Source organism: Heteronotia binoei, chromosome 17 (assembly GCF_032191835.1).
Source record: "Heteronotia binoei isolate CCM8104 ecotype False Entrance Well chromosome 17, APGP_CSIRO_Hbin_v1, whole genome shotgun sequence".
Lineage (NCBI taxonomy): Eukaryota > Metazoa > Chordata > Lepidosauria > Squamata > Gekkonidae > Heteronotia > Heteronotia binoei.
The window spans coordinates 40,109,785-40,134,722 of NC_083239.1; the positions used below are offsets into that span (position 1 = coordinate 40,109,785).

Here is a 24,938-nt window from a genome sequence, read left to right on the forward strand (position 1 = left end):
CTACTGAGTCCAGTCTGGAAATTTCTTTCACATTTATGAAATACGTTGTAATCCAGCAGTAGGTTTCTTTAGGCAAGGAAGAAGTTCTACAGCAATACAGCTTTGGGGGAAACTCCCAGATGTTGGATCTTGACTGCTCTCTCAGCCCCACCTATCTCACAGGGTGGCTGTTGTGGGTAGGGGGAAGGTAAAGGAGATTGTGAGCTGCTCTGAGATTCAGAATATAGGGTGGGGTATAAATCCAATATCATATTATTATTTCACCTTCAGTTGCAGGCATAGAGAAGCAGGCCTCGGTAGCATTACTGGGCACCATCTTCTGATCTGTCTGCTGAGTTCAATAGGTTCTAGCTCACAGTCCAAAGTATTCAAGAGAGCCAGGGGTGGAATTCTAGCGGGAGCTCTTTTGCATATTAGGCCACACACCCCTGATGTAGCCAATCCTCCAAGTGCTTACAAAATTCTTTTTTGTAAGCTCTTGGAGGATTGGCTACATCAGTGGTGTGTGGCCTAATATGCAAATGAGCTCTTGCTAGAATTCCACCCCTGCAAGAGACAAAGGGTTTATGGGGCTGTCCGTACAGTGGGAGGGGCTGGGGTTCAGTTGCCAAACATCTGCTTGTCACGCAGAAGGTCCCAGATTCAATCCCTGGGCATCTTCAGGGAAAGGATCTGGCAGTAGGCAATGGGAAAGACCTGTGCGTGAGACACTGGAGTGCTGATTAGTGCATCAAGGGTCAGATTCAGTATAAAGCAGCTTCATAAGTGTTCATGTGGAGATGTACTTACTAATCCCTGACAACGTGCAAGAAGAAGCCAGTGTGCATCCTATAGGAATTGGGAGTGAAGGGAGAAGAGCGGGGAAAGAACTCAGCAACCCTCTTTGTGTTTGAATTAACACTTCTGAGCCGATGATCTTCTACCTACTTTTTAACTGCTGCGTCGCCCTAAGCAGTAGGGAAGGTTCTAACATCTTCAGATTGCATTCCCATGTCTGTGGTCAAGGAAGGATGCTCTGTCGCACTCCAGAGCAGGGGTGGCCAAACTTGCTTAACGGAAGAGTCACGTAGAATAAACATCGGATGTTTGAGAGCCACGAGACACTAATGTCAGATCTTAGAGAGCTGCAGGAAGAAAGGGAGGAAGGGAAATAGAGGGGAGAGGTGGAAAGAAAGCAACTTTACATGCATTCTCCAAGCTGCTGGCTGCCTTGACTTGGAGAAGTTATTTAAAGAGACAAAGGCCTTCTCCAAGCCAGTCATTGGCTCAGTGGGGGCTTTGAGAGCCACGCAATATGTGTGAAAGCGCCACATGCAGCTCCTGAGCCACAGTTTGGCCATCCCTGTTCTAGAGGGTGTGTATCTGTGCAAAGTTCAGCTGATTTTCAGGGTAAATGAGGACAGAGGCGGAATAAGGAAGATGAAGATACTGGATTTATATCCTGCCCTCCACTCCGGATCTCAGAGCAGCTCACAATCTCCTTTATCTTCCTCCCCCATAACAGACACCCTGTGAGGTAGGTGGGGCTGAGAGAGTTCTCCCAGAAGCTGCCCTTTCAAGGACAACCTCTGTGAGAGCTATGGGTGACCCAAGGCCATTCCAGCAGCTGCAAACGGAGGAGTGGGGGAATCAAACCCAGTTCTCCCAGATAACACTTAACCACTACACCAAACTGGTTCCAGAAGGGCAAGACAGCTTTGTCCTTGCTCTTCGGGCAAAACCAACCCAGATTCTGGGGGCATCTGAAAACCTAGCCTTTAAGACGCATCCAGGGCAAGAACCCTCTTTAGGGTAAGAGGCCATTTCTTCAGCAACAGACCAAAATGGCTGTTCTTCTGGAAGTGTTCCCACTAGGTTGGGAATTTAGGCCAATTTAAGGTGAAAGAATCAAGGTTTTATTGGCGTGAGCTGCCATTTTGGGACAGACAAGATAGGCAAGGAACTTGTCCCTATGCACATGCCAATGCAGTTTTGACTACATTTGGGTAGAGCTGGCAAGATGCCCCACATTGCCTACATATCTTGAGCCAGCCTAAAGGTAAAGGTAGTCCCCTGTGCAGGCACCAGTCATTTCCAACGCTGGGGTGATGTCGCATCATGACGTTTTCTCAGCAGACTTTGTGCCGCTTTACCACTCTGTGCCACGGGGCGCTGCTGTCTCCTGCTACAGACAGACTAACACAGCTACCCATCTTGATCTATCCCTGCAAATGAAAACTAATCCTGCAGGAAGCAGGCTAAGCCAAAGCGTGTCTCCTTGATATCTAATTGTTTTTAACTCTTGCAGAGTTTGTAAGGGAGCACTTAAAAATGTGAGCAGAGAGCTTGGACTGCAGTACTGCAGCTTTACCACTCTGTGCCACGGGGCTGCTTGAGCCAGCCTACACTGTTGTAAAAGTTGCCTGAAAAAGAAGTTAATTCCCCACAACCCCAAAGCACTATTTTTTCTCACTGACAACATGTGACTGGCCCAAGGGGAATTCAGACCTGGTTCTCTAAGGTCCTCATTCAGCACTCTTACCACTATACCACTCTGGGTCTTGGTAGGCCAAAAGTAGCACTCAGTATAAGAAAGCTGAGTTAGCGTGAGCTAGCTCACAGATTTTTAGCTTCCCGCTCACACATTTTTGTCTTAGGAAGAATGACCCCAGAGCACAATAATTTATGCAGTAGCTCACAACTTTAATGCCAGTAGCTCACAAAGAATTTTTGCTCACAAGACTCTGCAGCTTAGAGAGTACATTGGTTTTCAAGTGTCTCCACAGATTGTATTTAGTGTTTCCCTGAAAATGGTCACCTCACATTCTGAGGACGGACAGTGTCCTATTCTCCCTAACCTTTGTTGAGTTAATTCACTATCAAGTTCACAGCCAAGAAGGAAACTTTGCAAACAGTTAAATGTCAACGAAAGATGTATCACGCAGGGAGCATAATATGAGATTTCCTTTTTGTTCCTTGGTTTCAGTTTTGTGAATAAAGCTCACCCATCAGGAAACTCTGTTCAAGTCACTTTTCTCCTCTGATGATATCTAAGGGACACTTCACCTACTGTGCCTGTTTGTCTCCTCTAGAGACAGTAGCAGTTTTTCCTGCTGAAGAATGAAATTTAGGTTATGGAGAAGGCTGAGGGGATGGGATTGAAAATCCGCTCCGTGTTCCTTATCTGAGAATTGGAGAAGCCCCGTGGTGAGGAGTGTTTAAGCTGCAGTACTGCAGTCCTAAGCTCTGCTCACCACCTGAGTTTGATCCCCGGTGGTAGCTGGGTTTTCAGGTAGCCGGCTCGAGGTTGACTCAGCCTTCCATCCTTCCGAGGTTGGTAAAATGAGTACCCAGCTTGCTGAGGGGAAAACGTAGATGACTGGGGAAGGCAATGGTAAGCCACCCCGTAAAAAAATCTGCCATGAAAATGTCGTGAAAGCAAAGTCACCCCAGAGTCGGAAACGACTGGCGCTTGCACAGGGGGCCTTTCCTTTTCTTTCCTGGCATCCTGAGGAACACCTGTTTGACAAACTGTCTTTGGTTTTGGTGTTATCTTGTTTCAAGTAAAGATTGGTTCACATTTGCCTAGTATCCTGCCTCCAATAAATGGGGGTTGCCATTTTGTATACATTTGAAATGAGGCAGCCATTTGGAATTCAAATGTTGAAACTGTTCATTTTTGAAAATTTCATGGGGCAAAAATGAATAGATTGGAAGACAGGTCTTGATGTTTGCAGTGTTACGCACCAACTTAAGAACATAAGAGAAGCCATGTATTTTTATCTAACCCCCTCTTGAAGCTGGCTATGCTTGTAGCTGCCACCACCTCCCGTGGCAGTGAATTCCACATGTTAATCACCCTTTGGCTTGCCAGATTCTGTCTTGTGTTATGCCCCGTAGCACAGAGTGGTAAGCTGCAGTACTGCAGTCCAAGCTCTGCTCACGACCTGAGTTCGATCCCGGCGGAAGCTGGGTTGAGGTAGCCAGCTCATGGCTGACTCAGCCTTCCATCCTTCCAAGGTCGGTAAAATGAGTACCCAGCTTGCTTTTGGGGGTAAAGTGTAGATGACTGGGGAAGGCAATGGCAAACCACCCTGTAAAAAAGTCTGCCATGAGTCGGAACGACTGGCACTTGCACAGGGCATTAGCTTTATGGTATTTTCTAACATCAAACCTCGTTATGAGACGTTGCTAGAAATGTTCCTTTTAAAATGAAGGATTAAAGCAAATTCAAGAAAGAAGCTTGCTGCAACCCCCTGCCCCACCCGGGACACAGCTTTAGTTGGGAGGGCCACGAGCATCTTTAAAGGTTAACACACAGACCCCGTGGCGCAGAGTGGTAAAGCTGCAATACTGCAGTCCAAGCTCTCTGCTCACGACCTGAGTTTGATCCCGGCGGAAGCTGGGTTCAGGTAGCCAACTTAAGGTTGACTCAGCCTTCCGAGGTTGATAAAATGAGTACCCAGCTTGCTGGGGGGAAAGTAGAGATGACTGGGGAAGGCAAGGGCAAACCACCCCGTAAAAAGTGTGCTGTGAAAACGTCGTGATGCATCGTCACCCCAGCGTCGGAAACGACTGGTGCCTACACAGGGGACTACCTTTACCTGTCTTTAGGGCTGACTGAGAAGGAACCCTCCGGAAAAGTTACCAACATTCCAGTCTTCTCTATAACCTTCCACTGTGTTTTACTGCATTTCTACTGTGTTTCTAAGCATTTGGCAGCCCCCCCCCCCCCAATAAAATTTTTAGGCACGGCAGCAGGAGGCTGCCCCACTCTGCCACTGTAAATGGAAGAAACCTCTTTGCAGACATCTCTCCTTCCTCCGGGGCTGGTAGTCGTTGCAGGGAACTACATTTCCCAGATAGCCTTGCAAACCCCAGTAAGGTCAACCCCGCCTTTGGGTTTTGCATCGAGGCAGAGAGGGAAATTTGGGGGAAGATGGAGTTCCGTGGGGCTTCTCTCCTCTCGCCTCTCCCCGGGCTGGAGGGAGAGTTTGGCTTTTGCAAGGGTGCAGGAAAGGTGAGTGGAGGAGGTCCTGCAATCGGTTTGGGGCCGGAATAGGGGACGGGAGAGAAGAGATGCATGAATGGGAGAGGTGGCCGGAGGGAGCATCCAGACAGCCTTCCCGGTCTGTTCCAGCAGGGTTCTTTGTTTGTCTGGCCTTGCTGGGTCTCCTGAGCTGGCTGCCCGCAAGCGGTATTGTTCTTTTTTGCACGGTGCACAGACCCCTTGCCATTTGGCCCTGCTTTGATCTTGGAGTTAGATTTTGACTAAATCTTGTTGCTTTTCTCTGCTTTGTCTTGTGATCCCCAGGGAGCCTCATCCGTGCAGGAGGGAATCGGCGCCGCTCCCCCGGCTTGTGCCACCTCCCCCTGCCTGGCTTCTCGGGAGTAAACCGTCTTTTCGGTTGCAAAATGCTAGAGGGGCTGTTGTCGTCGTTAATCTTGCCAGGATGTGTCCATTCCAGTGTTCCCTCTAAACTGAGTGTGAGCTAGCTGGCAGGGTTTTTTAAGCCTCTGGTTCACACTTTTTTTTGTCTTATTCCCGGGAAAATGGCCCCAGAGTAAATTGATTTAGGCAGGAGCTCACAACTTCAATGCAGGAGCTCACAAAGTAGAATTTTTGTTCACAAGACCCCACAGCTTAGAAAGAGTATCCATTCCCTTCCTTTTTGGTAAGACAGCTGCCACAATCATCCTGAACCCAGTACTGAGGCTTCTATCATTTATTTTGTTTTTGTAGATAAATAAACCGCCATATAAGCATAAACAGCTTCAAGAGAGGATTGGATAAGCACATGGAGCAGAGGTTCATCAGTGGCTATTAGCCACAGCATATTGATGGAACTCTGTCTGGGGCAGTGATGCTCTGTATTCTGGGTGGTTGGAGTCGGCAACAATGGGAGGACTTCTAGTGTCCTGGCCCCACTGATGGACCTCCTGATGGCACCTGGTTTTTTTGGCCACTGTGTGACTCAGAGTGTTGGACTGGATGGGCCATTGGCCTGCTCCAACATGGCTTCTCTTACGTTCTTATAAGCTGCGCCCCCCCCCCCCAATTTAGTAATCGTTATGGTTGTGTTGAGGTGTTTCTATTCCGTGAAATCCAAAATAGAACAAAATCTATGATGAGCTAATTTAGGCCAGTTTATGTTTACAGATCTTTAGACTAACACAGAAAGCCTCTGTGTTAAAACATATTTAAAGTGGGAACCTTCTCTGGAAAAAAACCAATGTTGATGTATTTCTGGGTTGAGACATGCAAGCATTTATAGCAGATGGACTTTCGGCAATCAATTTAGAGTTCTTTTGTTTTTTTCATTTAATTGGACCAAGAGAAGCCCAGTTTTGGGCAGTTTCCTGAATTGGTATTTCTTGGAGACTTTTGCTACATTATAAAAGTTAGAGCAGGGGTGTTAAACATGCTGTCTTCTTGCTTCCTTCTGCATAACAGCTTGCTTTGCAAGGCTTGCTCAATTGCACGGGAGATACAGAACAAAACCTCTGTTTTCTCCATTTGCTAAGACTCTTCCCCTAAGGAGGAAGGAGGGGGAGGCACAGCTGGTTTTCCTAGGCTCTCTCAGTTGCACAGCAGAGCTACTGAGTCAAGCCTCTCTTCCTTCTATTGGCTGAGGCTCCTCCTTCCAGTCCCCTAGGGAAGGAAGGAAAGAGCCACAGCTTCCTTTGCCCAGTTCCCTGGATTTCATGGGAGAAATAAAAAAGCACCTTTAAAACCAACGAGTGCTAATGTTTTAAGCATGTTTAAAGTGTGTATGTGTGCAGGGTCCAGGCAAATAGGTGTGAAAAACCTCAGCTTGAGACCCTGGAGAGCCACTGCCAGTCTGAGAAGACAATACTGACTTTGATGGACCAAAGGTCTGATTCAGTATAAGGCAGCTTCATATGTTCTTCATATGTACATATGTGTATATATTTAATATATATATATATATATTTAATTGGGTTTGTCTGTATCCTTTATAAAGTTTATATCTCTGCTACTTAATATTAAATAGGTACACATATGGCCCAGCCAGACAGGGCCCGGCCCAACAAGGTCTCATTTATGTCCGATCCGGCCCTCATAACAAATGAGTTCGACACCTCTGAGTTAGAGGCTAAAAAAAAAAGGAAAACTAATGCAACTTTTCTTGCCATCTTTTTGTGTGTGTGTATTACATGTTTTTGATGGATTGAGTGGGCGATGGGATCCTGTCTTTCCTTCTTGAAAGTTCAGAGACAGGAACAGATGCTCCAGTGGGGCATATTTTCCTCTTTCAGAGACCCTTGGTGTCCTTTGCGGACGTAGCTGTGTTCTTCATGGAGGAGGAATGGACTCTGCTAGATCCAGGCCAAAGAAAACTCTTTTGGGAAGTGATGGAGGCAAATTATGAGACCGCGGCATCTCTGAGTAAGGCTCTTTTCCCTTTTATCAGGGGTCATCTCATAGAAAGAGAGGTGCTGGAGCTCCTTAGCACAGCTCATTTGCATATGCCACACACCCCTGACATCACCGGAAGGTGTGCTAAATTATATCAGCTCAGCTTCTTACCTTAAAAGGCTTCTTGAATTATAATTGTCAGAATAAAACCTTACTCCCATCACACTTTTCAAAATTGCTTTCTCCTGTGTGGCCAACGTGGCACGATGAAGATTCCCAGCTGTCTGTTTTATATGTTTTGGCTATTTTCACATTTTTTTTTGCAGGGGGGGGGGGGGGATATTAGGAAGTTTGTCCAATCGTAGAGTTCAGCAGAATTCTCACAGGAGGTTTGAACAATGGAGTCCAGAAGCAAGTATTTTTTTTTTTTGGAGGGGTGGCGGTCTAAGAAAGAAAGAGCATGATAGAATTTAGAGCAGGGAGCTGCGTATGGCTCTTTCACACATATTGTGTGTGGCCCTTTAAGCCTCCACCGCCCTCTCAGCTGGCTTGGAGAGTGGCCAAGGACCTGACTACCTTAGGGACCGTCTCTCCCTATATGAACCCCAGAGAGCACTGAAGTCAGCTGGGAAAAACCTGCTGAACATTCCGGGGCCGAAAGAGGTGAAGCTGCAAAGCACCCACAACCGAGCTTTCTCTACTATGGCTCCACGCCTATGGAACCAACTTCCAGAGGAAATGCGGGCCCTGCGGGACCTTGAACAGTTCCGCAGGGCCTGCAAGACTACCCTCTTCCGATTGGCCTTCACTGATTAAGAGGGAAACTGTTAAAGAACTCGCCATCGTAAACGTAAGCGTAATCATAGCATGAGTATATTTTATTAATTTTAGAATTTTAATCAGAATTTTAATTAAACTGTCAATGTAGTTTTATTTAATATTGTATGACCAATGTATGAGATTATGTTGTTAGCCGCCCTGAGCCTGCTCCGGCGGGGAGGGCGGGATACAAATAAAAATTGTTGTTGTTGTTGCTGTTGTTGGAGAAGGCATTTCTCTCTTTAAATCATTCACCTAGCCAGTCAGCAGCTTGAAGAATGTATTTAAATTTAAAGTTGCTTTCTTTCTACCTCTTCATCTTCCTTCCTTCCTTCTTTCCTTCCTTCCCTCAAATATCTGACATTCATCTCTTGCAGCTCTCAAACATTTGACATTTAATCTATGTGGCTCCTATGTTAAGCAAGTTTGGCCACCCCTGATTTCGAGGTTCCGGAGCTCTGCTCCTGTGAACTCCTGCCCAAAACGAGGCCTGCCTTTTACTATGAACGCAGCCGAAAAGGGAGGAATGGCATCTTCCTTTGACCTCTTGAAGTTTCGAACACACTTCCACGTTGTTTCCTTCTTGTTCTCATATAAGGCTTCCCCTCAGTGACCAGATGTTCATGGGGTAGGAAGTATAAAGCCCTTGTGCTGCTGCAGTAAAGTAGGTTTTGGACTGACCCCGAAGAGATCCCAGAAGCAGTGGGTTTGATCAAAGAAGGAAGATTAATTCATACATACAGGAAGCTGTCCCACAAAACCACAAATGAGCAAAGAGATCATCTTTCCACATTCTGAAATCATTAAAAAAGTTCTGTTTGGCTGTTGCTTGTTGCAGGAGACTGGATTTCTCAGAAGGACTTGCAAGCGCTAGAGAGATCAACCCTACCTTTTCCTGGTGCCCAGGGCACAGTTTTTCCTCGAGACGGTGACAAAAATGTATGGAATATGGAGTTCCATGGGGCCTCTGTTCTTTCTTGTTTGCCCTGGCTGGAGGGAGAATTTGGCCTTGGCTTGTCTGCAGGAAAGGTGAGTTTAGGATTTCGTCTGCAGCTCTTGGGAGAGAATAGGGGAGGGGGGGGAATCGCTTCTCAATGGAAACCCCCTTCAGCTCCATCTGTTTCGGCTTGGCACTCCAGATTTTGGGAACAATATGTTTTAGCCAAACTAGCTTTTAATCTTCATTCCTTGCCTTCACCAGCAACGGTTACCACATTTAAAAGAACCTAGTCTCCTATTTCAAACGATTTGGCAAACAACAGAGGAATTCCAAAAGAACTTTATACCTGTTATATTTAATTTAAGCTCCCCCCCCCTTTTGCTTTGTTGGGATTGCTGCACCACTGTTTTAGTTTTTGAGTAATTAATTTTTTTTTAATCATTTGGAAAAAAAAAAAGAAGTGACCTGACAGAACTGACACACACACGGGCGTGAGTGTTAATCTTTGCCTTAAGGCATTTCTCTTATAAAAGTCCAAAATCTGATCAGATGGTGGAATCGCTTACTTGCCATTCAGGGACAGAAGGTACGAACTGCCTGTTTTCCACAATGCGCAAATATCTGGGAAGGTCTCTGAGGCAGCAAGTTTGTGCTGTGGACATTTTGAGCCCTGCATCTTTCACCCACCAGGCCCCGAGGATCGCACAGCCTGGGGTGAATCAGCCTTTGGTTTGTTAGGGGGAGATCAGAATGAAAGACACCTTGACTTGAATTCGAGAAGGTTATGTTTACACATCGGGATGCAACTTTTAGAGCAACACAAACTTCTCTGGAGACCAAAACGTTTAAAGCAGAACTTTTCTCTTGAACACTTTTTTGGGTCGATTTCTGGGATCAAACGTGCAAGGTAGTATAATGTCAGCTATACAGTCTATTATTATATTTTCCTCGCATGTAAGTGGATTTGTCCAAGAGAAGCCCAGCTTTTTGCAGTTGCCTGAATTTATATTTCTTGGAGATGTTCAGTATATAATACCTGACAGAGTCTGAAAAAGAAATGAAATGCTATTGTGCTTGCTTGGTATAGTGGTTAAGAGCGTGGAATCTAATCTGGAAGAACACGGTTTGATTCCCTACTCCTTCACAAGCAGCTGCTGGGTGACCTTGGGCAAGCCACAGAGGTGTTTTCTTAAGAACAGTTCTATTAGAGCTCTCTCAGCCTCACCTACCTCTCAAGGTGTCTGTTGTAGGAAAAGGAAGGGAAGGAGATTGTAAGCCACTCTGAGTGAAGGATAGGATATACATATTCTCTCTTTTTTACAAGTTGGCCATGCTAGGAGGAGACTTTTTTTAAAAAGTAAAAGCTGGGAATAACAGTCCCCATAAGAGCAGCATAGGGAAAGGCTAGGGAATTGTTTTTTGGCACCAGTGGGAGAAGGAAACACATGTACCATATAAATCACTGGCCACCATTTGCATCATTATGCATCTATCTTTGCCTTGACACCAAGATTAGAAAGTATAGCTCCTACAAGAGCTATGAAGCTAAGAGGGAACCTGTATGTCCCTTTTTAATTCTGTCCCTCTTACCAATGGCTCCCTCAGCTCTTGCACTCTCTTTCCCCACTCTGGGTCCCACTCTTCTTGCTTCGGTTTGATGTATTGCATTCTTTAATCAGTTGATTGGTTGAGAGGATTCTTCTTTCTTTATTGAATGGTCAGGGACCATATTTTTCTCTTTCAGAGATCTCCAATGTCCTTTGAGGGGCTGGCTATGTTCTTCACAGAAGAGGAATGGGCTCTTCTCAATCCAGGGCAAAGAAAACTCTACTGGGATGTTACAGAGGAAAATTATGAGACTGTGGCCTCTCTGGGTAAGGATCTTTTCCCTTCTGTTATGATCATGAAAGCGAAAGGAGGGAACTTCCACAGCTGGGGATTGTACAACACCTAAAAAAGAAAGTATAGAAAAGAGAAACCTTCTTCCCTTCCCCTGAAATGTAAATGTCAAAATAGCAGAGATATAAACTTTATAAAGGAGACAGAGAAACACAATTAAATATTTTGTATCTCTCCCATATGATCAACAGAACTGGGCAAAGGAAGCTCTGCCTCTTTCCCTCTCCCTGCAGGGGATGAGGAGGTGGTGGAGCTTCACCCAATAGAAGAGGCTTGGCTCCGCAGCTCTGCTGTGCGATTGAGAGAGCCTGGCAAAGCGAGCTCTCTTTCCTCCCCAAGTGAGGAGCCTCAGCCAATAGAGAAAATGAGACTTTGCTCCATAGCTCCTGTGTGATTGAGCAAGCCTGGCAAAAGAAGCTGTGATGCAGAAGGAAGCAAGACAGAGGGAGAAGGAAGCAGATGACAGCCAGTTGCTCAGGGGCCTGTTAGGAACCCTCCAGGGGCCTAATTGAGCCCCCGGGTCTCATGTTTGACACTCCTTTTTTTAGGGTGTTGAAACCCCCAATGTACTTTATCCCACCAGATTCTTCTGCAAGCTTGGATCATTTTCCAGGCTTGTAGAAAGATCTATCTTGTCTGTCCACATCTCCAGTCTCTGGATTTAAGGGTTCCATATTTTATCCTTTTCATTTAATCAAAACATTTCACTAAAAATCAAGGCTTTGAAAGCATTTCTTTTCCTGTTCTATTTTATGTGGTCCCTAAACAAACGAAAAACAAAGGGGGGGAGCTTAACCCAAAAACTGGAATTAAGAACCTGAAAGGTTAATATACAGTAAGAGCCAAAAATTAAAAGCAGGATCTAAAGTAAAATAATAAGAATACATGTATTTATTAAAAAGGTAAAAGTAGTCCCCTGTGCAAGTACCAGTTGTTTCCAATTCTGGGGTGACGTCGCATCATGACGTTTTCTCAGCAGACTTTACGGGGTGGTTTGCCCTTGCCTTCCCCAGTCATCTACACTTTCCCCCCAGTAAGCTGGGTAGTCATTTTACCGACCTCGAAAGGACGGAAGGCTGAGTCAACCCTGAGCCGGCTGCCTGAACCCAGCTTCCGCCGGGATCAAACTCAGGTTGTGAGCAGAGCTTCGGGCTGCAGTACTGCAGCTTTACCACTCTGTGCCACAGGGCTCTTCCATGTATTTATTACAGAAAGTTAAAAATCATTTAGGGCCCATCATCAGCCTCCTGACGTAGTAAAATCATACGACCACAATGGGAAACCACTTTGACCTGAAATGTATTTCGACCTGAAATGGACTTCTTCAGAGGTCAAACAAATATACACACATACAGGCTCATATTACACAATAGAACAAATCAATAAATCAGTGCTGGACCAAAAAGAAAGTAGTTTAATACTGTGACAAAGGCTAAGAGATGTAAACAAACACCAGAAAACTTGTCCTGACCCCACTGATGGACCTCCTGATGCCACCTGGGTTTTGGCCACTGTGTGACACAGAGTGTTGGACTGGATGAGCCATTGGCCTGATCCAACATGGCTTCTCTCTTTTCTTCTTACGTAAAACTTATTCACTTGACTGTGATCTCAAGAGCAAGTTTCTGTAAGAGAAGCAAGAAATTACCTCTTCCTTCCTTCAGTGAAGCATTCCTTCTTTTCCAAGTTATCCTGGTCTGTGTTTAAATATTGCTGAGGTTTTCCCAATCTCTTGACTCTGGTTCTAGAAAATACCATTGACTACCGACTGTACTTTATAACTCAGGGGTGTCAAACTCATTTGTTATGAGGGCCGAATCTGACATAAATTAGACGTTTTCACGCCGGGCCATATTGGGCTCGGCCGAGCCATGTCAGACTGGGCCATGTGTGTACCTATTTAAGATTAAGTAGCAGAGATATAAACTTAATAAAGGATGAAAACAAACATGACTAAAGATTTTTTTAAAAACTTAAAACGTGCTTAAAACATTAACACTCATTGGTCTTAAAGCTGCTTTCTTTGTAGCTCTCCCATGGGATCCCAAGGGAGGAGCCTCAGCCAATGGAGAAAATAGAGGTTCTGCTCTTTAGCTCCTGTGCGATTGAGCAAGGCTGGCAAAGCAAATTGTGATACAGAAGGAAGTAAGAGAGAGGGAGAAGGAAGCAGACAACAGCCAGTTGCTCGGGGCCTGATAGGAGCCCTCCGGGGCCCTGATTCAGCCCCCGAGCTGCATATTTGACACCCCTGTTCTAACTAGTATTTGTACTTTTTCATTCTTATATGATTTTGGTCCCTCTTTTGCAGTTGCATCTGTGAGGGAGGAGGGGAGTGAGAAGGAATCGGGAAGGAGCATTGTGGAAAAAGGCAACAGTCTGCCGGTGGCAGCAAAACCTGGGGATCAAGTGGTACCAAAGAGAAAGTGCAAAAGGATAAGGGGCCCAGAACAGAAGCAAAGGAAGGAATTGATTGCCTGTGAGAGCAGATCTAAGCCTGAGGACCCAGCCCAAGATGAAACAGGGAAGAGAAAGAGAAGGCCTAGCGGTGACACGAACCAGAAAGGGTTCAACAGCAAATTCAATGCTAAAACGTATCACAGTGTTCCAGCAGTCTCGGAAAGGTATAAATGCACAGAATGTGGCAAGTGTTTCCGTGGGAGAGGTAATCTAACTATACATCAAAAGATACATACTGGGGAGAAGCCGTTTAAATGCTCGGAGTGTGGACAGTGCTTCTATCGGAAAGAAAGCCTAACTGCACATCAAAAGATTCATACTGGGGAGAAGCCATATAAATGCTTGGAGTGTGGGAAATGCTTCTGTCTTCAGGGTTACCTAACTACACATCAAAAGATTCATACTGGGGAGAAGCCATACAAATGCTTGGCATGTGGAAAGTGTTTCCCTCAAAGTAGCCAGCTAACTTCACATCAAAGGGTTCATACTGGGGAGAAGCCATACACATGCTTGGTTTGTGGAAAATGCTTCTCCTATAGTGGCAGCCTAGCTACACATCGGAAGATTCATACTGGAGAGAAGCCACATAAATGCTTGGAGTGTGGGAAATCCTTCTGTCAGAAAGATGAACTAATCAAACATCAAAGTGTCCACACAGGGGAGAAGCCATATAAATGCTTGGAGTGTGGAAAGTGCTTCTCTTGGAGACAGAGGCTAACTATACATCAAAAGATTCATACTGGGGAGAAGCCATATAAGTGCTTGGAGTGTGGAAAATGCTTCTCTCAGAATAGTAGCCTCACTAATCATCAAACGGTTCACACAGGGGAGAAGCCATATATATGTTTGGAGTGTGGTAAGTGCTTCTCTGTAAGTAGCAGCCTAAGGATGCATGAAAGGTTTCACACAGGGGAGAAGCCGTTTAAATGCTTGGAGTGTGGAGAGTGCTTCCATCGGAAGGACCGCCTAACAACACATCAAAGGATGCACACTGGGGAGAAGCCATTTAAGTGCTTGGATTGTGGAAAGTGCTTTTCTGTGAGTAGCACCCTAAAAACACATCAAAAGTTTCATACTGGGGAAAAGCCATATAAATGCTTGGAGTGTGGTAAGTGCTTCTCTTTAAGTAGAAGCCTAAGGAATCATCAAAGAGTTCACACAGGGGAGAAGCCATATGAATGTTTGGAGTGTGGAAAATGCTTTTCTTTTGATTCCAGCCTAAGGGTTCATCAAAGGGTTCACACAGGAGAGAAGCCGTATAAATGCTCGGTGTGTGGAAAGACCTTTCCTGCACATTCTCAGCTATCTAACCATCAAAGGATTCATACTGGGGAGAAGCCATATAAATGCTTGGAGTGTGGAAAATGCTTTTCTGATAATGGTCGCCTAACCAATCATCAGAAGATTCATACTGGGGAGAAGCCTTATAAATGCTTGGAGTGTGGAAAGTGCTTCTCCCAGAGTAGCCACCTATTTGAACATCAAAAGATTCATACTGGGGAGAAGCCACATAAATGCTTGGAGTGTGGAAAATGCTTCGCTCAGAAAGGTGGCCTAACCATACATCATAGATTTCACACAGGGGAGAAGCCGTATAAATGCTTGGAGTGTGGAAAATGCTTCTCTCAGCTTGGCCACCTAACGACACATCAAAAGATTCATACTGGGGAGAAGCCATATAAATGCTTGGAGTGTGGAAAGTGCTTCTCTGAAAATGCCTACTTAAGGACGCATCAAAAGGTCCATACTGGGAAGTCAGGCTGAGACAAGATGCAAGAATATGCAGTTATGGCAAAACTGACAAAGTACATTAATCAAAGACCAAAAGATGAATTTGAATATACCGTAACTGGCAAGGCTTGTATGATTATTATAACCAATCTCTACAGATGTATAACCACAGTTATACATTTGAATAGTTTGATACTATATGATACTAAGAGCCCCATGGTGCAGAGTGGTAAAGCTGCAGTACTGCAGTTGGAGCCCTCTGCCTGTAGCATTTGCAAAGGAAGGCTAGTTTAAACGTTTACCATGGAATGAACATTTTTGTCTCCTGCTAAACCCAGCACAGAGTTGCAAGTGAGTTTTGCCGCTGTTGGATTTCACGGACAACTAGCACTTTGCACCATGCAAAGTAAATTTTGCAAATGTGATTGCTTGTTCCTCCTGGGGTTTACAGAGTACCAGCTCTCTCACCCTCTTTCCTGACTTCTCCCATGCATAAAGGTTGCAAATAAGGGTTGTCTGCTTCTCTAGATTACAGAAACTCCACCTCCTTTCTTGCTGCTGATCTGCTCATTACACTTTCTGGATCCAGAAAGTGAAAGTGAAACTTTCCCAGCTTTGGAAATTTCCTACTTGCCAGAAAAAAAAATCTAACATCTTGGTGTCAGGCAGGTGGTTCTGCGCATGGCTGTATCTGAAACCACATTTTGTAGATGGCTTCTAAGAGGACAGTTTTTAATATGCAGTGGTTGGATTTTAGACTTCATCCTGGCTTCGTTTCATGGTTATCACCAGTTGCTGGGGGCAAATGCAAAGGTTATTGTAAAGTGTGCTACAAAACCTTTGAACTAAGTAATATGGCAATTAGAGCTATGGAGTCCCGTGCACAAAGACCATTACGTCAGAAGAACCTGAAAATTAAATCAAGTCAACAATCCATCACAATGTGTTTAGATTCAAAGCCAAGTACAAGTTCAGATGGTAAAACCAGAGAGGGCGAAGAGACAGCCTCAGAGTGATGAAAATGGCAAAGAATTACCCACCACACAAACTAGTATGGCTGCCTATGTAATCAAGGACTGTGTCAGGAGACGGGACACCAGAGTGCTTGTGTGCTTTGCAACTGGCAATGAAGAAAACGTCATTTGACACTTGTAACAACATCAGTGAGTTAATGTTCTCAGATAGCTCAACAGTCTCATCTTGGAAAAACAAAGGCAATGTGTATGTTGCTGCTTTTGGCTTGGCGCCGTATTTCACTGATCTTTGACTGAAACAGCTGAAACAATGTAAACATGTTTAGGGTTTGTAGAATCTTTCGGGATCAAGTGCCGTGTTCTACTGGAGAAAGTTTTCCTTCCAGACGTTTCGTTCTCAGCTGCGGAGAACATCCTCGGTGGCGTTGCAGCTGGAGCAGGCGCTCTGACCTTCTTGGCTGCTGTGCATTGAGTGGGGCCAGGGCTGCTGGAGAGCTGCTATTTGTAGGCTGGAGGGGGTGTGATGAAAGGGCAATTGGTTTGTGGATGTGCCCATTGTTTGGTGGGGCTTCCTGGAAGGGTAGTGATAAGGAAACTGGCTGTTGAATGTGACCATTGTTCTGTGTTAATTGCTGGGAAGGTTGGAAGGGGTTTGAAGATAAGGAAGATGGTTGTTGACTGTGCTGATTGTTCTGTGGAATTTGCTGGTTGTTCTGAGACTTTCTGCAATTTATAGTCTGTAGCAGACTATAAATAGCAGACTATAAATTTCTGCAATTTATAGTCTGTAGCAGACTATAAATTGCAGAAAGTCTCAGAACAACCAGCAAATTCCACAGAACAATCAGCACAGTCAACAACCATCTTCCTTATCTTCAAACCCCTTCCAACCTTCCCAGCAATTAACACAGAACAATGGTCACATTCAACAGCCAGTTTCCTTATCACTACCCTTCCAGGAAGCCCCACCAAACAATGGGCACATCCACAAACCAATTGCCCTTTCATCACACCCCCTCCAGCCTACAAATAGCAGCTCTCCAGCAGCCCTGGCCCCACTCAATGCACAGCAGCCAAGAAGGTCTGAGCGCCTGCTCCGGCTGCAACGCCACTGAGGATGTTCTCTGCAGCTGAGAACGAAACGTCTGGAAGGAAAACTTTCTCCAGTAGAACACGGCACTTGATCCCGAAAGATTCTACAAACCCTAATGATGTTACCAGCCGTGAAAACCTGAAATCTTTGATAATGTAAACATTTGTTATCCGTTTCGATGAAGCTTTGAATAAGGTGGTTCAAAAGGGACAGATGGATTTAGTGGTTCGTTTTTGGGATGATTATTGTCATTTCCAAATGGTATCTAACCAGTGTTTTTCTTCAAACTGCTACTGCTGAAGACCTTCAGCTTGGGTTGCCAAGTCCAATTCAAGAAATATCTGGGGACGTTGGGGGTGGAGCCTGGAGACTTTGGGGGTGGAGCCAGGAGACATTAGGGGTGGGGCCAAGATCAAGGCTGTGACAAGCATAATTGAACTCCAAAGGGAGTTCTGGCCATCACATTTAAAGGGACGGCACACCTTTTCAATGCCTTCTTTCCATAGGAAATAATGAAGGATAGAGGCATCTTCTTTGAGGGCTCATAGAATTGGACCCCCTGGTCCAATCTTTTTGAAACTTGGGGGGTATTTTGGGGAGAGGCACTAGATGCTATACTGAGAATTTGATGCCTCTACCCCAAAAAACAGCCCCAGATACCTCGGATCAATTCTCCATGATTTTCTATGGGAATAAATCTCCATAGGGAATAACAGAGTTCCCAGCAGACATTTCCCTTCCCTCCCCCCGCATTCTGACTACCCTGAAGCGGGGGGAGGGCCTGCAAACCAGGGGATCCCCTGCCCCCACCTGGGGATTGGCAACCCTACTTTCAGCATTTTCAAGAAGGCACGTCTTCTTTATCAGTTGCAAAATTATTGCAAGTATCTACGGATGGGCCAAATGTAAATCACTTTTTCCTGAGAAAATTAAAAGAGATTAAAACCAACCTTGACTGTAAAGAAGGAAAAGGATTGACTTTGGAACTTGTAGCCTTCGTGTTGTACACGGGTCTTTTAAAACAGGATTACAAGCAGTGAAATGGGACCTGAATTCAGTCTTGTGCAAAGGCTTATCTGTTCAAAGATTCCCCAGCTAGGAGAGCATCATACACTGCTATGACTGGAAGCACACTATTTTCTCTGAAGTTTTGCTCCGCTAGGTGGCTGGAGAATGTTAAGTGCCTTGACAGAGCTATGAGCGTTTTTGACAACATCAAGAAGTATGTGGAAGCAACCCCCCCCCCCCCCCCCGTAAACCTGCAATTTGTATAAAAGCTGCAATGCAAGATCCACTTGTGAAGTGCAAAATGGCTTCATGAAAATGATTGCTGGAGATAGTGAAACAAAGGTTTCAAAACGAAGAACCACTGGCACCTTTTTTGTCTGAAGAACTTTGTAAGCTAATGAGTCGTTGCATGAAATCGGAAACGCTGCAAAACGTGTCTTCTGGTTCCTAGTTGCTAACAATTGACATGAAATTGTCTGAGAACTTGCTTGACAAAGCAAGATTGACATTGGCTTTGCAGCAAGAAGCTGTTGAAAGAAACTAAACTGAGTGAACGTCAAGTGGCCGAGTTTTGCCTAGGGCGTTGAAACATGGTAGTTGTTGAAAAGTTGATGGAGAGAAATCCTTTGAAGTTCAAGATGGTGCGTGGCCTCTCAGCATTAGATCCAACTATCATTTTATACAAGCCAAATCTTGGAATCAACAGAATACGGGCTGTTCTTGAAGCTCTACATGCAGCAGATCAGATCAATGAGACAGTAGCGGAAAAATCAAAGCAACAACACACTACTTTAACCACAGCTGCCCACAATGCGTTCAAGGCTCAATTTCAAGCAGATGTTGCAAAACAAAACAATGAAGTTAGCCTGGATATGTTTTACTGTGGTATTTTGATGTCCTACGAACAGGCCCATAGCCAGAAAATTTCAGATGGAGGGGGCATGATATAAAATTTTGGGTGGAGGGTGATATAAAATTTGGGTGAAGTTTTGGTGGCCCCCACTCTCTGCTGCCGCCACTCTGGCAGCCCTTGATCTCCCTGGGGCTCTGGCAGCCCCGCCCCCCCTCCGTGGCGCTTCCCCCTCCCTCCAAGCCACCTGGTGAAAGCCCACCCCTCCTTTCCCTTCCATTTGCACCCTCCCCCAGCAAGTTGCCCGCCCGCCGCCTGTGCCGGCTTGCCACAACTGCTACCACCACCTGCCCCTCCTTTCCCTTCCTGTCACCCTCTCCCCCTCCCCGCGATCACAGCGCACCGTGCCTGAGCCCTGCCATCGTGCCGGGGGGGGGCGTGAAGGGAAAGGAGGGGCGGGTAGCGGCAGTAGCGGCGGGACAGGCCGGAGGAGGTGGCCCAGGCGGTGCTCTGGGGGGGGGGGGGTGCAAGTTCAACGGAGCACGGCACTGGGCCGGCGCTAAATGGAGGGACCCTACAGGATTAAGGGGGGGTTTAATAAAGGTGCCGTGCCCTCCTGCCCCCCCCCCCCCCGTGGCCATGGGCCTGCCTACAAAAGTTACTCAGACCCATGGACTGTTGTCAAAATATGCCTTATCCTGTCTCATGGAAATGCTTCTGTTGAAACTGGATTTTCATTTTAATAAGTTAATGTTAATTGAGAACTTGTATGAAGAAACTGTAGCCTCTCAACGTCAGGTTTGCGATGCTGTCTTGAACTGTGGAGGACTTGAATCTGTTGTAATTGATAGGAATCTGTTGCAGTCAGGCATGCTACTCCAGAGCACTTGGAGGCTAAACACCATAAGCCACCAGAAGAGATTCAGAAGAAAAGAAGCGACTTGAGGGACAAATGAAACGTTTTGAAAATGCTAAAAAAAAAACCCAACAGACTGAGAGAAGAAGCCAAAATGGAAGAGGAAACAATTGATGAGAAACTAAGAGTCACAAAATAAAAAGAGAAAACTGTAGAAGTGATAGTTTTATATCTTAAATCTTCATTCTTTAAAAACAGATTACTTGTATTCTAATTTCTAACTTGATTATTACTGCAATTTCAAAACTGTAAGTTTCGCAATGTGGCTCCAGGAAAACAATTTGAGATAGAACGTTTATGAAATTTTTTAGGGTACCTTTAAAACAATAACAAAACACGTTATATCGTTCGTTAGCATTCAGAATTTACTTGAATTTTTGGTGCAATTGTAAAACAGATGTTGCTGCAGTTAAGTGTTGAAGCTGATATTAAATCTGTTTTCTTTGACAAATATTTTTGCAGTTGAGACTTGTGTCATTTTAGAGTGGAACCTTTCATTAAGCCTTGCATTAATGCAATGCGACCTATTCATTTTTTAACTTGTGGTTATATCTGAATGGTGATCAGGGAACTCGACAAATGTTGGTCAGGGAAATGAAAAATAAAATTTTAGTGGCAACCCTGCTTTCTCATTCTCCCAAAAACATAAATAAAAATACAGCAGTACACTTCCCCTGAATACAGCATTTCCCTATACCCCAGAAGATGGCTGCCCTTGCACTAAATATGCACACGAACAATGCAGCCAAATTAAACACAGTCAGCAGACACACACCCTTGTGGTCTCACTGGGGCAATTGTCTCACTGGAATGCTAAACGTAATCATTGGGGGGTATTTCAAACCAGCTTCTTCAGACTTAACAGTGGGGGGGGGGGAAGCAGAGCAGCCTAGGGGGTGGAGTTTTCCCGCAGAGAACCAGTTTGATGTAATGGTTAAGTGTGCAGACTCTTATCTGGGAGAGCAGGGTTTGATCCCCCACTCCTCCACTTGCACCTGCTGGAATGGCCTTGGGTCAGCCATAGCTCTCGCAGAGGTTGTCCTTGAAAGGCCAGCTGCTGTGAGAGTCCTCTCAGGCCCACCCACCTCACAGGGTGTCTGATGTGAGAGAGGGAGATAAAGGAGATTGTGAGCTGCTCTTGAGATTCAGAGTGCAGGGAAGAATACAAATCCAATGTCATCGTCTTCTTCTACTGCTACTACTTCGGGACGCTGCTGCTTCTCTTCCATTTACACACTCACCAGGAAAGACCCAAGTGGCTCTGCTTACTCACCCCACTCATTCAGTTTTCCTCTTGGTCTGCCATTCAAAGTGGCTGCAATTCCACAAAATAAAACTGAACACACACACATGCACATTCACAAACCATCTGCTGTATTTCAATCAAACTCAAACTAACGGGGGGGGGGGGGGAAGCAGCCTAAGGGGGTGCAGTTTGCCTCCAAACAACGGGGGTCTGCTGCTTCTCCTCCTTTTACACACTCGCCAGGAGCCCTCAACTGGCTTTCTGTGCCAGTTTCCCTCTTCCCTCTGCCAATCAATGGAAGGCTTTCTTTCTCTCCTCTGTGAAGCAGTGTCTCAGTCCTCAACCAGTGGAACACGACAGACCTTGATCGATGGTTTGACGAGTGAAAGGTTGATGCAGTATGGTCCCAGCCAATCAGTGTGCTCCATTTTGCCACCACAAAAAGGCTTTTATTATATAAAGGATGCAGGACCAGAAATGTCAGGAATATTCTTATAAAATTGGACATCTGATCAGCGCATTATGGAATCACAAACCCTAGGAGGGCATTTTCATTATGGGTCTTGTTTTATATGCTAATTGGCTTGGGAAATGGATGCGATCCATTTAGCATTCTTTAGGAAGAAACTGACAGCCTGGACTTGGTGTGCAACAAGAAAAATGGTTTTTTTGATAAAATGTGCTTGTTCAAAATTATATGTGGGTTCTTCAGTGAGGGAAGTAAGGGCATGGATGGATATTTGAATATAAGTCCCAAATCTGGACACTTAATTTGGAGGCTTCTTTTACGCAGCATTTTGTGTCAGCTAAACATTCAACACTTTTACTTTTGGGGGGGCTGGAGAAATTTGATCCACGCCTATATTGTGCAGATTGATATTCCTAAGTACTTGCTTTGCTGTTAATATTATTTTATACATGCTCTTAAAACATTGGCTCCCATGGGTCTTAATCAGACTATGGAGTTATCATCTTTCCTTTAGATACAGTTGTTACCGTCACTTTATTTGAGTAAAGGCAGCTGCACCCGTTCAGGTAACTGGAACGTTTGGCATCCCTAAAATGTTCTCGTAGTATGAGACTTAAGACAGGGGTAGCCAAACTTGCTTAATATAAGAGCCACATAGAATAAGTGCTAGCTATTGGAGAGCCACAAGACATGAATGTCAGATGTTTGAGACAGGAAGGAAGGAAAAGGATGGGGAGGTGGAAGGAAAGCAACTGCAAGCTGCCAACTGGCTTGGTTTGGAGGAGTGATTTAAAAAGACAACTGTCTTCTCCAAGCCAACCAATGGGGTGGCGGGGGCTTTGGGAGCGACACAATATGTGTGAAAGAGCCACATGTGGCTCCCAAGCCACAGTTTGGCCATCCCTGGACTAAAAAGCTTTACCAGCCTTGTGGATTTCAGAACAGTGGTTGACTTCAGCGGTGTTTCCAAGAATAGTACTACAGAATTTGGGTTGAGTTTGTATGTGTGGGGCAGTGTTCCCTCTAAACTGAGTTAGTGCGAGCTAGCTCCCAGTTTTTTAGCTTCCAGCTCACACATTTTTGTCTTAGCTCAGGAAGGACGGCCCCAGAGGAAACTAATTTATGCAGTAGCTCACAACTTTAATGCCAGCAGCTCACAAAGTAGAATTTTTGCTCACAGCTTAGAGACAGCTCTCACCCTGCAGCTTAGAGGGAACGGTGGCTGTGGGGTACTTTATAAATATTAGTATGAACTATGTATGGAAGACTGAATGTAATTTTTGTTATGTAGCTGTGAAGCTATTAAACTGAAGAAGGACTTAGGACTGTAACCGGTTCTCTGGTGACCGCGTTTTGATACGCATCCGAGGGTGTCACGACTTCCTTTTAATATATCTAACGTTGTCACTAGGAATTTAATTCTAAACCTTTTATTTAATTAACCTTTCCCACAATATTGTGCCCAAGCTCTAAAAGGCTTCTTTATTGGACTATGTGGCTCTGAGGATGAAATTGTTACGTTATTAAAATCATAGAACAAAATTAATACAAAACAAAACTTTACGTGTAGAATAAGTGTATTGGTTTCAAGATGTTTATAGCTTAATTCTTCAGTGAATAAGAATAGCTTCTGACTGAGGTGTCACGCTTTCACATGTTTCTCACTCAAATCCTTCTTTCTCTTCCTAACTCAACTTTCTGACAACTTCTGTCTCTCACCCTCCTCTAATACTCTGACAATATTAGGTCTTGGCTCTCTATCTAGCCCCTAATATGTCCAATAAAGCAGGGGTCCTCAGCCTCCAGGCCACAGACCAGTCCCGGTCCATGGTCTATTAGCAACCAGGCCATGAGTTATATAATTATTTCATTATATATTACAATGTAATAATAGAAATAAAGTGCACAATTGTATCATCCCAAAGCCATCGCCCCCCCACGTCCGTGGAAAAATTGTCTTCCACAAAACTGGTCCCTGATGCTAAAAAGGTTGGGACCACTGATCCAAAGTATTCTACTTTTCTTCCCTAGAATCTTAATGCCTTTCACAGCACTAGTATAGGATTCTAATCAGAAGGCTGCTTCTCAGACTCTGCAGACTGCTGACTGGCCACGATTGACAGTTAACTGCTGTCACTCTGCTGAAAGTTCACTGCTGGTTGACTTCTCTCTGTCTTTACAAACATTTCATTTCATTTAATTTTATTCAATTTATATCCCCCCCTTCCCACCAAAGCGGCTCAGGGCGGCTCACAACACAAAAGTTCTAACATAGGATTAAATTTTAAAATACATAAAATTACAACATTTAAAACAATAAAACAGTAAAACAAAGCCATTTACCAAAGTACTATACTACAGCCTTCTATTTGAAATTTTCAAGTACCGATCAGTTGTATGCCAACCGGAAGAGGACTGTCTTACAGGCCCTGCGGAACTGCCCAAGGTCCCGCAGGGCCCTCACCTCTTCCGGTAGCTGGTTCCACCGGCAAGGGGCTGTGATTGAAAAGGCCCTGTCTCTGGCCGACTTAAGACGGGCCTCCTTTGGCCCGGGGATTGCAAGCAGATTTTGAGAACTCGATCTCAGCACTCTCTGGGGAATGTGGGGAGAGAAGGTCCCTAAGGTAGGCAGGTCCTAGGCCGTATAGGGCTTTAAAGGTAATAACCAGCACCTTGTACCAAACTCGGTATATTATTGGCAGCCAGTGCAGTCCCCGGAGCCCCGGCTGGATGTGCTCCCATCTAGGAAGCCTTAATAGCAGCCGGGCACCATATTTGTCGCCCTCAAGGTTGCCATTTGCAACCAGAAGGCCCAGCTTATCAATTAAACGATTGAGCATCAGGCCATGTCTGTTTACAACAGAGTCTTTCGAGTGCCTCCTACCATTATAAAATTCGCCATTAGACCCCATACCTAGTCTCCTAGTCCTAAACAGTGTTCCGTCTAAACTGAATTAGTGTGAGCTAGCTCACAGATTTTTAGTCTCCAGCTCACACATTTTTGTCTTAGCTCAGGATGGATGACCCCAGAGCACACTAATTTTTGCAGTAGCCCACAACATTAATGCCAGCAGCTCACAAAGTAGAAATTTTGCTCACAAGGCTCTGCAGCTTAGAGGGAACATTGGTCCTAAGTAAATCGGGCAGTCATGCGATAAGAGGAAAAGTCCCCCTGT

At 45.1% G+C, this 24,938-nt stretch overlaps 1 protein-coding gene across 1 annotated transcript; it reads left to right on the forward strand.

The window, feature by feature from the left end:
- The first annotated feature begins 4,915 nt into the window (after positions 1–4,915).
- Positions 4,916–15,239, forward strand: LOC132585829 (zinc finger protein 665-like). The gene is made up of 6 exons (XM_060257705.1): positions 4,916–4,999; positions 7,261–7,390; positions 9,018–9,208; positions 10,864–10,993; positions 13,327–13,955; positions 14,040–15,239. The coding sequence occupies exons 1-6, from the start codon at positions 4,919–4,921 to the stop codon at positions 15,237–15,239; spliced, it is 2,361 nt and encodes a 786-aa protein (XP_060113688.1). The 5' UTR covers positions 4,916–4,918.
- The last annotated feature ends 9,699 nt before the right edge of the window (positions 15,240–24,938 follow it).

What these genes read in the sequence shown, in the direction of transcription:
- LOC132585829 (XM_060257705.1), top strand. Translation starts at nt 4,919, where the DNA reads ATGGAGTTCCGTGGGGCTTCTCTCCTCTCGCCTCTCCCCGGGCTGGAG. An exon ending in TGAGACCGCGGCATCTCTGA is followed by an intron (nt 7,391 to 9,017) that starts GTAAGGCTCTTT and finishes TGCTTGTTGCAG; the next exon opens with GAGACTGGATTTCTCAGAAG. An exon ending in TGAGACTGTGGCCTCTCTGG is followed by an intron (nt 10,994 to 13,326) that starts GTAAGGATCTTT and finishes CCTCTTTTGCAG; the next exon opens with TTGCATCTGTGAGGGAGGAG.